The sequence below is a fragment of the Protopterus annectens genome, chromosome 15.part0 (assembly GCF_019279795.1).
Source record: "Protopterus annectens isolate FY-2018-M chromosome 15.part0, PAN1.0, whole genome shotgun sequence".
Taxonomy (NCBI): Eukaryota; Metazoa; Chordata; order Ceratodontiformes; family Protopteridae; genus Protopterus; species Protopterus annectens.
This window is the reverse complement of record NC_056749.1, coordinates 382,060,785-382,075,856: the sequence shown is the minus strand read 5'-3', so window position 1 is coordinate 382,075,856 and position 15,072 is coordinate 382,060,785. Positions and strand designations below refer to the sequence as shown.

Below are 15,072 nucleotides of genomic sequence, written 5' to 3'. Positions count from 1 at the left end.
AAAACTCTGAATTAATTTTTAAAGTACAAATGTCTATATCTCAAAATTGTGTAGTACTCTTAACATGACAAATATCAAATAATTAAAAATCCTTTAGCTTATTAAGCTACTTCATAAAAATATGTATATTACTGAGGCCAAAGGGAATGTCTTGCTATTTCTATGGAGTAAAAAAAAATATTTGTAGTCTATATTGTACTCAAAAGTTACAATGTGACCTCTACCTTCTATCTCTAAAGAGCGAGTCATAAACGCTGTCTCTAAGGCCAAAATACAGCATCTATGGGACCTGATAACATCTTAGGTTGCTTCCTACATGAGCTCAAGCAAGAATTAGCAACACCACTGGGTACTCTTTTCAATCACAGTCTAAGCATTGACTTCATCCCAGCTGAATGGAAAACGACCATCATTATCCCCTTGCATAAAGGTGGTGCTTCCACTGACCCTGGGAACTATAGACCTATTAGCCTGACTAGCTTTATCTGTAAGGCCATGAAGCAAATCATCATGGAGCTTATCAACAAAGATATAGGTAATCTCCAAACACTTGACCCTACTCGCTTTACATTTGTCAAAGGGAGATCATGCCTGTTAAACCTGGTGGACTTCTTTGAGAAAGTCACCAAGGCCCTGGATAAAACTGTGCATACAGCCTACCTAGACTTAACTAAGGTTTTTGACACTATCCCCCACTCAGGCATCATTGACAAATTCACCCAGCTAAGTATCAACCTTTATATTGTTAGATGAGACACTAAGCGGCTCACTGATAGAACCCATATAGTCAAAATAGGGGAATTCACCTCCAGCAGCAGACCTTTAACCAGTGGTGTTCCACAGGTATCAGTCCTGGAAACTCTACTGTTTGGAATCTATTTATATGAAGTACCAACTAAAACTAAAGGTCTGTGGCTGACAAAGTCTGCTGATGAATGCAAACTTAGAGTGATCATAAAATCTCCAAACAATCTCAACATCCTGCAAGAGGGTCTTACACAAACAAATAACTGGTGCCAAAGTCATGGCCTTAAACACAATGCAAAAAAAGTATTATCAGCCGTTTTGGTAAGTGCAGTGTTTCTGCTAACTACCACATTAATAACAACACCCTAAGTACATACTCAGTGATGAGAGACCTGGGCACACAGGTTGACAACAACCTTAAATTTGATCACTATGTTTCCACCGTGGTAAGAAGGTAAGAAGAATCTTTATTGCTCATCTCATAAGTAAGGGCATTTCATCTAGAAAAAAAGAAGTTATAGCCTGTCTGCACTTTTCCTTCATCAGGAAAATAATTGAATACAATGTCACTTTAGGTATGCACCTTTCCAAGCACCTGCAGCAATTTGATAGACCACAAAGGTTCTTCACAAGGAAAATTCAAGGTCTTCAGCATCTGTCCTATGTGGATCATTTGAAATCACTGTCAGTTTATTCTATTTCATACAGACTACTCAGAGGTGATTTATGCCTTGCATATAAGGCAGTCTTTGACCCTGCTTTATTGGAAGTGCTACATATCCACAGGTCAAATAGTACACTGGTGACTCAGTCTAAAAGCCTTAACCTGGTATGTGACATCAGTAGAACCTGCTAGAGGGACAGATTTATCTTTTTATATGTAAATTATATGAGATCTTGTACATTCACATTTCTGCCATATTTAGGTATATGTAATAGACATGTTTTTTAAAAGCAGTTTATTTAAATATATTTTTCTGTCTTATTTTCCTACTAGTATTCTACCTTATTCTGTATATCTTGTATTTCTAAAATCTCCCATTAAAGAGCTATTTAATCATTAGCTGTATGTTAAAGATTATAACATGCAGATATTATTAACTTACTGATACTGCTCTTGTATTAGTCATTCCTTGTGCATTTGCATATTATATGTACAAATTTAATATTTTTATTAATTCTAGTATTATAAGCAATCTTGACTATATATAAAAGAATTCCTGTTTGTTTACTTGGAATATGTGTTTTAGCCATTATGAACTGTCACTCTGATCTAACCTTCATATCCTGATATTAGAATTTGACTACAGAATATGAAAATGACAACTCGTAGCACACAGCAGCTGGTAATTTCATCTCTAAGTTTCTCATTCCTCTTTGTTCTTTTAAGTTCTAATCAATAAAAACATCTAGCTTTACTTCTTTAAGTTAATTAATATGTCAAGTTAATATAGTTAGTTAATAACACTACAACATAAGCTATTAATATGCAAGATGCAAGCAAATTATATGTTAGAAACATTTCAATATCAAACATACCTATTTTGTCTTACCAATTCTCCACTTTTAAAAAAAATAAAAAGGTGTTATTTTGAGTAGATTTCTTACATATATAGTTGGAAAATAAAGGAGAGAAAAAGAAAGCTCTTTCCTTTTTTTTTTTCGCAGTCATCAGTGATTAACTTTGACCTAGATTTTCTTCAGGACAGCTGAATGTAGAAAGTAAGGCAAGCAGGAATCCAGCATTCTGACAGAAATGGAGCACTCTTTTGTTCTCAAGCTTTATCTAAGTGTCAGTTGCTTCATAAATGAAACACCAAAGCACACTCTTCTCTTGCAGTCCTTACTCAAAAAGCAGCAAACATGAACAATAAATCCTGAAACAAGGCAAACGTGTACCTCTGTGATGAATAGGAAGCTGTTCTAAGCAAGAGTTAATTTTGGAAAATTGAAATAAAATGCAAAGTACAGAAGCTGTAATCTCTAAATATCTAAGAGCTATATCCACCTTCGACTGAATTAATAATTATTAATTAATTAATTAAGAATTTGATTGCTTAGAAGAGCTTCCTATTCATCGCAAAAGTACACTTTTGCCATGTTTCAGGATTCACTGTTCGTGTTTGCTGCTTTTTGGGTTCTGAAAGAGAAGAATGTAGTTTGGTGTTTCTTTCCTTGTCTTTGTGGTTCCAGTCATTTGTTTTTGCTTCATAAATGAACTGTGAGAGGAATGTGTTACACACGAACAAAGAAAACAAAATCACAAACACGTTAACACTTCTGATTATCTTAGATTTGACATTCAGTTAACCCAGCAATACACATACTAAGCAAAGTTGAACAAATGAAATAACATTCCTAACTTATATAGTCTTAAAGTTACCAGTTCGATTGCTTATAATTTAATGACATTCTCTTACAGGAAGAATTTGTTTAACATTTAGAAATACACATAATTTTAGTTAAATTTAACTGAATAAGTAGTAGAACAGTAAAACCAGCCATTTATATTCCTCATCATGAAAAATATCTTAGCTTAAAATGTAAATACATACATGCATTTGTTTTGAAGCTTAAAGTCCAGTACAAACCATTTCCATAAAGGGCAAATTTATTGTTTCAGAAAATAAAAGTGCTGCAATCAGAGATCCCATTCTGTTTCTAATGGTGATGCATTTATGTGTACTTCATAAGTAGATAGTAGCTGAAAAAGGGCTTTGTTTTTCAGTTGCAAACAGACTGATCTGTTTAACTGCAGCATATTTCAGAGACTTAAGCCTGTCTGACTGCAGTTATTTAGATATTGCTTTGTGTAGTTTTAGTCCAAGAAATATGATGCATTTATTAATGTTTAGTGTACAGCATTCACATAACTGTTTATCTTCTATTACTGCTCCAGCTGTATGACTTCACATGTATCTCTTTTCCTGAAGGATTGTTGCTGTCTACATAGATCCTGTTAATTACAAGTGCTGTCAGTGTAAGGTAATATAGAAAAAAGCTCATAGTCAGGCAGCTGAGATAGACACAGCAGTCAGTGTCTCACGTGTTCTCATAAATCATTCATTCCTGGTTTAGTTTTCTGGTATTGGTGGTGTGGGCTGATTACTTTTAAATAATGGTGAGCCTGTCACCTCTGGTGCTGCTCATGGAAGAAATATTGTGGCATATCAGTAGCCAATGAAACAGCTTTCAGTGAGTGGTGAGCTGTTCTACAACAAGATTCATATAATTAACTTACCAAAAGCACTAACCTTGAATACAGTTCTTCTCAGACTAAGAAATGTTAATGATGGAATCTAGTCCTTTTTTAATATTTTTAGTGCATCAGCAGGAACCATCCAGTATTAGGATAAATAGCCAATCATTGCATTAAAGCAGTTAAACACTTAGATGGACAATGTGCAACATTTAACTGCAAGAAGATGATAGGCTTATAATCTCCATAGGTCTTGTTCATGCCATACTGATTATGATCTGAGCTATCCAGTATGTCATAGATGCTGCAGAAAGATAACTACTGAGCACAAGTACAGATTTTGTAATTCCTAGCTTACTAGTGATGTGCAAGTGAAATAATTTTAATACTGCTCTACACTTAAAACAGTAGCAATGTTCTCAAGTAGGAGATATTAGGGCAGGCATGAAGAATTCTTACTGTGTCATTCTTCTCTCATTTAAATATATAACTGATTTGCAGATATGGAAACAAGAAGTCAATGCTAAGTTGATTTGGAAAATAATAGACAGCAGAAGAGCTTAACCCTGAAACATTTCCAAATTAGAGCAGCAGAGCTAATCACAGGAGAAAAAAAAGCAGTTTAAGTAATTACTGATTCAGTAAAAGCTAGAGGCAACTTCTATTTCAGTGCATTGTGTTTCAGTTTATACAATATAGTTGTCAAACCTTATTGGCAACTTATTTGCAAGGATAAGACCTGTGTTTCTTTTGTACTCACCAGTGAAATATTTTATTGAAAAATATACAATTGAATCAAATTGTTTATTTAAATATCGTTTGCTCTTCATGTTGTAATGACTCTCAAAACTTGAGTGGCTGGTTATGGTTGGTCATTTAAAGCTATAAAATAAGGCATTAATCGTTATACAAGTTTAGCAAGAAGGACTTGTAGCACTGGTACTTAAAGCCAGCCAGGAAACATTCTGATGACTGTATTTGAATGTTTATCCCATGTAAATAATTTCTATATTGCCAAGGAGAGTGAACTGTCAGTATTTTAACTATTGCTTCCATTCTGCTACATGGGGACTTGTTGTATTGTCATTGATAAATGCATTTTAAATGGGCATTTTCATTATAAGCAAACATGTAGCAAACAGCATCAGAACTGCTAGATTAAAAAAACAAAATTTTGCTCACGACATAAATAGGACATATTGGAGATATGTTTCTTAGAGAATTCACATTCTCTGGACAGGATTCCCATCCAGATAAAGCAGAGCTCCTCTCTAAACATATCTAAGTGCAAACTTGGACTAATGGATGGATAATTGTAAATTCACCCTTGATCTGGTGCCTGTTTCTCTGATGGACAAAAGCACTCAGCAAATCACAGCTATATAAATCAAATTTTTGGTTCACATTTGGGTTGCACAGCTAAGTCATTAGCCTACTATATAATTATGAACCTATATTGGGTGTAAATGGTGATTACTTAAAGCAACAGTGTATGTTTACATTCAGCTATGGGTATAAATGGTGATTGTTTAGAGTAACAGTAAGTTCTTAGGTTCAAGATGTAACTTGAGCAACATGCAGAATGGATGTACACATGGTTCAGTAAAAGGATTTGCCTTGTTCTGTTGTTTTTTTTTTTAACTGACGAAGTAAGAATGAGAGATTAGGTCCATAAACATGAAAGTGACATTTCTAAAGCTCACTGGCATGGGAGGGGAGATCTCCCTACCCTAACAGAATCTGAAGCATTATTGGTTTCCCTAAGTGGCCACAGATTAGAAGGGTGATGCATGTTGGGGGGTTATTAGCATATTACTAGCTACCAATTCAGAAGGCTGACTGCATATCACAGAAATTCCTTGACTGATAGAACTTCGGTGGCAGTGGTTTATTTTGCTGGACATTTCTTATTCCTGTTCTAGTGACCAATTCCATATCAAACTAAACTCTGTATATAGGTTGTTCAGAATGGACAAAAAAAGAAATGGATGAAGGTGGAATAGTATTCTACACAAAAGACAGCATTAGATGTCTAATGAGATGAGGAACACTGGAACATCAAGGAAGCAATGAAGAGGCAGAGTAAGAACCTAGGGTGAGTGGACCAGGTGGTTGAGGTAGAAAATGAGGGTGAAAGATTTGATAGCTGGCTGCCAGGCACAGCAAGAGAAGGGAAAAAGAAAATGAAGATGAGATTAAGGTAGTCTAAGCAAGGAATAGCTTTATAGTCATGGGATATCTGAATATTTCCAAGAGCAGAGGAAAAGACATGGATATGTAGTTGATTGAAGTCTTTGTCCATGAAGGATTCCAGAAAGTGGACTACATCAGAAATGGAAACTCCTGGATGTTATCCTAAACAAGATGGGGGGCCTGAGATATCCAGATGAATATGTCATTATCCATCCATGGTTATGCCAGTATCTGGTTAACTTGGTAGGAAGTGCAGAAGTACAAAGACAAAGATGATGGTGTGGAACTTTTGGAAACTGAATTGTAAAGAACAGGCAGATATGGTCAAAGATGAGATAAGTGACTAAAGACACCTAAAGGAGTAAACAAGCTATAGAAAGGAATCAAGGCTACATTATTCAGGACAAGTCATTGATTTAGAGGATGAGACAAAAAGGCAAAAAGAGCAGATCATCAAAAGGAATACACAGAAAAGTGAGGCTAATGGTTAGAGCAAAAGAAAGGGCTCATGATTCGTGAATGGAGGGAGGTGGGGAGTTTGAAAGAAATATTACAAACAGACAAAGCAGAAGAGCAATAAAAGAGGATTAATCAATGAAAGCCCAAACTGAACAGGCTTTGGAAGAAGGGGAAGAAACACATATTTAGGTATGAAGCAGAAAGGAGGAAAGGAGGGACAGATTTTGCAGGGCTGAGAAAGGATTGGTGGGAGAAAATAGAAGACTATATTACTTCTTAACTTTAGTCTTTATGAAGGAAAGTAAGGAGAAGGTGACATACTGGGAGGAAGGCAAGCAAGAGAAATGAAAGCAGTGAGCAGACACAAGGATAAAGATAGTGAAGGTTGTGATGGAAATTGGCTTTCTGTGGGAAAGCTAAAGCACATATACTAGATAGGCTGTTTCCCAGGATCCTCAGGAATCTGGCCAGTCAAATACCCAGACTGATGGTTTGAACACTGTGTATAGTACTGTTGTACTGGGATGGTGGGGGGAGTTGTGTGTATGAAAACTATGAGAAACTGAAGGAATTTCATACCTGTTATCTTAATGACAGAATCATGAATTATTAAGGGAGAAAATCCTGGGAGAAAGACCAATTATATTCATGGAAGGCATCAACCTCCAGACAAAAAAAGAACATAAGCTCCTGGTCAGGAGGAGGTTTCAGATAAACCTTATCCAGTTTTAAGATGGTGTTTCGGTACAACTTAGAAAAATAGCACTAGATCAAATCTACCTGCACTGCAGCAAGACCTTTAACTTAGTACTGTGCAGAAGACTAGACCAAAACTACAGAAACTGATAACAGATTCAGTATGAAGAAACTAATTTGCTGTACGCTTAAGTCATAGAATCAGTAAGTTGTGGTGAGAAGGACCATGTCTGTATTGATAAGGCTTAACTAGTGGAATACCACAGGGCAGGTACTGGCTCCTGTCCTCTTCTGTGTGTTCATTTTAGACATATCTCATACAACATTGATACTTTTTTTTTCTCAAAATTTTTTTTTATTTTTCAAATACATTTGAATGAATTCCATAGTATTTATGCATAACATCTTAAATAACTATGTACACTATTTACATTAGCCTGACACTATAATAGATCATAATGTATACAGTTACCTTATAAGTATGTCCAATCCATTATTAGAGTGTCTGATCAATTATTGTATAGTGTCAATCAACGATAAGACTTCCCCCAAGGGATGTTGATAAATAGCTTTGGAAAAATTCTTAGTTCTTTAACCTAGATACTTTTGACACAGAAATGGTTAGCAGTGGATGATGGATGAAATATTCGAACGTAGGAAATTAAAGGCTGACCAAGTGAGCTAAAAGATGGCAACCAAAGTTCTGTGTAGACAAATGTGGTTGTGTCATAAAGAGTTGGAGGTTGGCATTAAACAAAAAAAAAAAAACCTAAAGAGTGTGTATTTTTGTTAATACTGTAACAAATGTGCATAGATGTATCATTATGAAAATATGTATATATGAGTGTTTGTGTTTGATTTTTTTCAAAGTGGGACTAATGAAGGATGTTGCAGTACTGATTAGTTTGTCAAGACATATTTTACTATCCTACCTTCATGGAGTTTGGATAAACAGCAGTTATTGCATCTTAATATTACTTTGCTATTCGAAGAAGGCAATGAGTTTTTTGTGGCCTAATGTAGAAAAAAAGATCAGAAGAATTCTGATTTAGCATGTTTTTGTAGGATCTATTTTAAGCTTGGTGGCACACAAGTATACCACTGACTGATTTGAGCATTGCCCTGAAGGTATGAAACTTGGAGATCCATCCTTAAGGAATTCTTACTTTCCCTATTATCTAGAAGGGATTTTTAAGTTATGCAAGCATCTACTGACATCTTGCAGAAACAGTGCTGTTGAGATCCTGACTTTAAGTGGAAATCGTAGTGCTGGTATAGCTACAACAATGGATCAAGGGAGATTTATATTATATATGCATTATTAACATGTGGGGACACCCCCATAAACATAAGCTCTTTCATAAATGCAGTAATTGCATCATTAAGTATTAACAATAATTTTCCAACAGAAACTGTAACATTTATTTGTAATCAGAGACAATGTTCTAAAGTGTTTTGCCTAATTTGGAAAGAGATGAAGGTCTGTACCATAGTCTTCTTTTATTGTACATGGTTTTCACTTAAATCATACAAAATAAAAAGATTTTGTTTAGTATTTGGGCTACGAAATGTACTTTGAGTCGCTGAAAATCTTACAAGAACCTGCAAAACATTGTCAAATAATTTAGATATTGCAAAAAACTACATGTAAATTTGAAATGTAGAGCAGTGACTTAGAAGAAATGATGAAAGCAGTTCAAGGATTAATAGGCTTTTATGTAAGTACTAGGCTAGCTGTCTTTGTGGGCCATTTTAAGCATAGCCAATTCCTTCAAGGGTGATAAACCTTGCGCCTTGTGTCTGTGAAGTAAACACCTTAACCATTATGCCACCCTTTAACCCATTTTATACAGGTTTGTACATGATGGCCCTCTAAAACATAATAATAGTCAACATTTTCTGGAAATTGTAGTCATTATGCCTTAAGAAATGAAGGACGACCCAAAAAAGTTTTCTATGAGGCAAAGTAAATAATTTTAGTAGAGATTGTCTGAATTTACGTGTTTGAAGCATGGTAAAATGTGATATAGGTAAAGAAAACTGTGATCTCCTGACTATGCCCCATCTGAGGGGGGGTTGGTTATGACAGGTATTTTGAAGGCTCTCACTGCAGTTGCTAGGGGAGGACTAAAGTAAGAAAATTAATAAATAATACCAATGTAGTGTATAGCACAGAAGCACTTTTTGTCCATAGGCCATTCTGCTTTGCAATTAGTTTCTTACTCAGGAGTAGTTGAGCATGGTATCTTCCGGCTTCTGTATGACAGCCGAATTCAGCTTTCTTCAGAAGAGACTATTGTAGCTGTGGCTGTTGTGTCTTACAAACATTTTGCCTGTGGTCTAACCTCAATATTCCTGACTTTTCATGTGTTATGTACAAAAAAAAAAAAACAGAATGTATGAAGCTATACTGTGAACTTATAAAAACACAGAATAAAACACTACAGCTGTTTTTCTGCTTCTTGTATATTACCTGCAAAACAGACAGGTTAGTGTGAAAACAAACTACATTTTGGTATAAACTAGTACATTTTGTAATTTAGCATATGCCATAACTAATACATTACTAAAAAACTGAATAAATGAAAAAGGTAGGTGTCGGAAGAGTCTGAGTTTGAAATGAGATTTCGAGACTGTAAAAATAATACTTTTCAGCCCTAGTAATAATACTTTTATTTCGGTCTTCTTAGTTCATACTTCTTCATTTTTCCTCCTTTTCTGTCTTTAGTAAAGACAGATGGAAAGAAAAACTTTAACAGTGACTAATGATTTCAGATTAAACTGTCAGCTTTATCTAGCAAAGACTATCTAGCAAACGTGCAGACAAACTTTTGTAAATGTACTGATCTAAACTATGCAGTTTGAAATGTAATAAATTGGAGGTACAGTGGTATGATACACACAGTAGAAGTTGTGGAAACTTTCATGTAAGTTAAATTCTCCTTAGCTATTTCATGAGTCTGTTGCACATGATATGCTGTTCTGTTGAATCATCATAAATATGTAATGTATGTTTCAGTCTGACCTGTCTACATATTATGCACTGCTGACCCAAGATGTATACTCTCATTTCGAAATACATTTTCCAATGAGTTGTTGTTGCTCAAATATGAAATATTTAGGATCATTGTAGTATAGTCAGTAAACTATTATTAATTGCATTTAGTAGAACTAAATTCTTAGACCCTTATTCGTTTCATATGGTCTACTACTGGTCTTAGACCCTTATTCGTTTCATATGGTTTCCTACCGGTCTTAGACCCTTATTTGTTTCATATAGTTTACTACCGATCTTAGACCCTTATTTGTTTCATATGGTTTACTACCGGTCTTAGACCCTTATTTATTTAATATGGTTTACTACCGGTCTTAGACCCTTATTTGTTTCATATGGTTTACTACTGGTCTTAGATCCTTATTCGTTTCATATGGTTTAGTACTGGTCTTAGACCCTTATTTCTTTCATATGGTTTACTACTGGTCTTAGACCCTTATTCGTTACATATGGTTTACTACTGGTCAGTCCTCATAAACCTGGTCATTCTTTTACTGAATGCACTGTGGTGTACCAGGACTATCCAGTACTTTCAACAAGACCTGCATATCACCATACAGACTGCATCTTTTGCTGATGTTTTTAACAAAAGAGGCAAAAAATCTGAACTTTTTGATGACAGACAAATGACCTGTCTCTGTTTCACTTCAGGATTACCGGGTGAATGTATTTCTACGACAGCAATGGAGCGACCCTCGTTTGGCATACAGTGAATACCCAGATGACTCTTTAGACTTAGATCCCTCCATGTTGGACTCCATTTGGAAACCAGATCTCTTTTTTGCCAACGAGAAAGGAGCCAACTTCCATGAAGTCACAACAGACAACAAGCTCCTACGAATTTTCAAAAATGGAAATGTCCTCTACAGTATCAGGTATTTCTTGGCATTTTGGTGTAGGTTTTTATATTAACATGTTTATTTTATTAGCACATTCTACCTAAATAAAAGCCTTCAATTTAGTAAGATATACTGGTACAAATTATTAATCTGCCAAATCAGGCATCTCTTAAGGAAATAAACTCAGATTCTTTACTGGAAGATCTGATAGCAAAATTAAAACTGTGTGGCCTCATATGGAGTGTCAGGATTCACTACAGCAAACGTTGAATGCTTGGAAAGATTATGGACAAACTAGGCGGATGGTGGCAGAGAATAATCTGGATAGACAGTATTTCTAAAATAATGAATATGAATTTGCAAGAAGTTAATGAAGCAGTTCTTGACATATAGGCCTGGTATATCAAAGTCCTAAAGGTCACAAAGAGTTATATATTAGCATATGAAAGACACTCTGCTGTGCCATTTAGTTGTTAAAACTTCAGACAAGTCTTTTTTAGCCAAGATCGCATGTAGCTAAGTCCAGTTTGTTTTTCTTTTGATAGCATACTTAGTGTGTCCAAACACACATATCACCAGTATTGTGTTACAGTACTGTCTGAGTATCTCAGGAACAAGTGATAAGTTAGGTTGGTGAGATAGTAAAGAAGAAAACAGAGGCAGTGTGAGATAACTGATATGGTTAGTAAACTGCTGAAAGCCAATCCAACTACGGTACTGGTGAATTTTGAAACTGTTGAAATACTTTGACCATTAATCTCACATTTTCACACTTTGGCACTTCTAATGTAATTGCAGTTCAGAATGTATTATAGCCAGGAGTGGCCTTAGGTCAACTGGTGCCCTAGGCAAAAGGGCTCCATGGCACCCCTCACCACACCACCCGGTGCCCCCACCTGGTCTACCTATACCAAATAAATACTGGAAAAGCGCCCCTACTAGAGCGGCGCCCTAGGCGGACACCTAGTTAGCCTATGCCCAAGGCCGGCTATGAGATGTACTTCAACTGTATCATTTGAAATTACAAAATAATATTACGTGAAATATCTGAAAGGTAAAAACAGAAGGACTTGAGAAAATGCTGTAAGGAATGTAGTGCATTCTACCCTACCTGAGGCATGCATAGTACTTGAAAATGTGTTACATGTTTAAAAAGTATTATTCTGTCAAAACTGTCATTGTATTTAATGTGTAGCTGTGTTGTTACTGGCTCGTGAAACTGAATAGACTGTATTATGTTTACCTAACACATCTAAGTGTGATATTTAGAAGCTGATTCATTAATGTCATATAAATGTGGTTATATGCTAGTTACACTCATCTGAAGTTGGCCAGTTAGCTTCACTACATATTGTCATACCAAATCTTGCATTGAATTTATTTGACCTGGACTTTAAAATGGCTTTGCTGCATATGATTAAAAGACAATTTAAAGCATCATCTAACCTTAAAAAGAGAAATAGATGGCTTTCTTGAAAAGATAAGGCAATTCTTTTGTAGTATGTCAAAGTCCAACAGTCTTGATAATTCAAAAGTTATACAAAATGGTAAATGAGCAGACAGTCATAAGAATATGATGACTATATTAGATTAGATAACATTTATTATCTATGCTTTCAAAAGCAAAACATTTTTTCTGAAAATACTTGGAGCTCCGAAGTTTGTTGTTCTGTTTTTATAATAAAGTACCATATTTTTTTTATCAGAACATCATTTTTAAAGATTTTTTTCTTAGATCACCAATGTGGCAGTTTTTGTTTTAAAGAGGCACAGCATAGTCACTTATGAGTGAGTAAAATAGCTCAGTTAGGAGAGCATTAGACTGACTCTGGTCCAATCCTGTGTTTTGTTGGGAAGCTTAAGATCATAAGAAGCCTTGGCTCTCCTTTACTTGTATGTAATCTGACCCATTATTGAATATAATGTACCTTTTGGCAAGGATGTATCTAAACATATTACTTGTGAGACCTCAGAGATCATAACTGAAAGGAGCATAGACTTCAAACATCTTAGTTATCATGAAAGACTGGCACTCCTCTCTGTAGTCAGTCTTTAATAGACTCCTCCACTGAAATCTGTGTCTTGCCTTTGGAGACGTGAAAGATCTGACCATATTTGACTTCCTATTCCTTTGCAGAATAAATGGTACCTCAGAAACCTGGTTAAAAGAACTAAATGTCATTAACAGATAAATAAGACCTATTGGAATAATAGATTGATATCCCTGTGTACCCCTCACCTCTAGAGCAGACTTCCACTAAAAGCAAAGCAGAGTAGCACCTTGCTGCCTTCAAGGAAAACCAAGAGAATTCCATAGGCAGCCTGAACTTCTCCCAAAATCTAGGTTGTGTTGCCCTCATTTATGCTGGTGTGAATTCTTGAATACCGGGTTTTGTCAAGGCTTAAAATAATCTGCAGACTTATTGCCTAGTATTTACCTATTAACCTATGAGTCTATAATTCGAATTGATGTTTACTAAACTGTAAAGTGTGGCATATTGGGTGCAATAGTCAAGAACTGATTGCAGACTTGTATGTGATCCGTTTAGTACTGAACAGCTGCAGAAACAGACATTGGACTGTCTGAGCTGGTATGAAAGTCCCAGTCTAATTGCAGTTGGTTTGTGGTGGAGTCCGAGTTTTAGCAACAAGAGATAGATAGAATTAAGGTAACACTTATAAGTAGAAGTGTCAAGCAAATTATCAGCATCCATAGCATTACATTGTCTGTAAAACAATTCTTTACTGAGTTTAACAGACTGTCACTGTAAATCAGATAGGCTATGCTCCCATAACATTATAATTATGGTTTATATTACTGTGGGAGGCATACAGAAGGATTTCATCCCTATCCGTCAACCTACAAAGGGTCAAAAAGAGGAACATGAAAGTTGCCAAATAATTAGAAAAAGATGGATGTATGTAAAAACTTTTCTTAAACTTCTAGAATTTCTGGTTGCTGACTGAAATAAACTGGCAGCAGGAATGCTCAGGGGAAGTAATTAAGTATAAACAAGAGTTTCAAACATGCTCTAAACAGTCAGAGAATGATGACTGCAGAAGGAGTTGTGTTACTAGCAATGAAAACATTAAGACATAAGATGAAAAAACATATATATGGTGAGGTAAAAGAAATTTGAAAATAACAGAACATATTTTGAATCTGTATAAATATTGCAGTAATTCTGAAATAAAGGAGGCAGCTCTGGACACAGAAAACTAACACAATGAGATATTTATGCCAGCTGCTCAAATTTTAATTTCAGTGGGGAAAAAGCACAATTTTAATGGAAAAAATAACATTCAGTCTCTAGCTCACTGGAAGGCATAACCCACTGTTCAGTCACACATTTTAGTAAGCTCTTTAGTAACTCTAGACCTGTATCTGTGCTGCCAAGAGAATGAGGCACTCAATAGAAGGGCTAAAGTTTGGACAGATGGAAACATTCATCAGGAGTTGAACCATTCAGAACTACAACAGTAGGATATACTGACCAAAGGAAGTATAATAACCTTTTCCCGTTTGAACTGACAAAGTCTGAATTACCACTGCTGATTTAGATTTTTAATGTGCCCCTTCATTATAAAGTGTTTGAGTTAAAGTAACTTAAAGAAAAATATCTTACATTAATAAAATAGGTCTACATTAGTGGAGTGAATTCAGACCTGTTACATTTGAACTACTGATCTGATTTCACTGCCTCCATAAAACAGTGGTATCCTCTCTCTGTATATATATATATATATATATATATATATATATATATATATATATATATATATATATATATATATATATATACTTTTCTTTTCTTCTTTTTTCTCTTACATATGTAAGTCTGAAGGACAAGACCCACCTGCATATAGGGCAGCACCCTGAACAG

The 15,072-nt window shown here is 35.3% G+C and overlaps 1 protein-coding gene across 1 annotated transcript in view; it reads left to right on the top strand.

The window, feature by feature from the left end:
* Positions 1–15,072, top strand: part of LOC122789698 (glycine receptor subunit alpha-4-like) — a 2,027,820-nt gene that overhangs the window by 1,472,177 nt on the left and 540,571 nt on the right. The window contains exon 4 of the mRNA XM_044057127.1: positions 11,001–11,224. Within this exon, the coding sequence (XP_043913062.1) occupies positions 11,001–11,224 (224 nt within the window). The remainder of the gene's footprint in view (positions 1–11,000; positions 11,225–15,072) is intronic.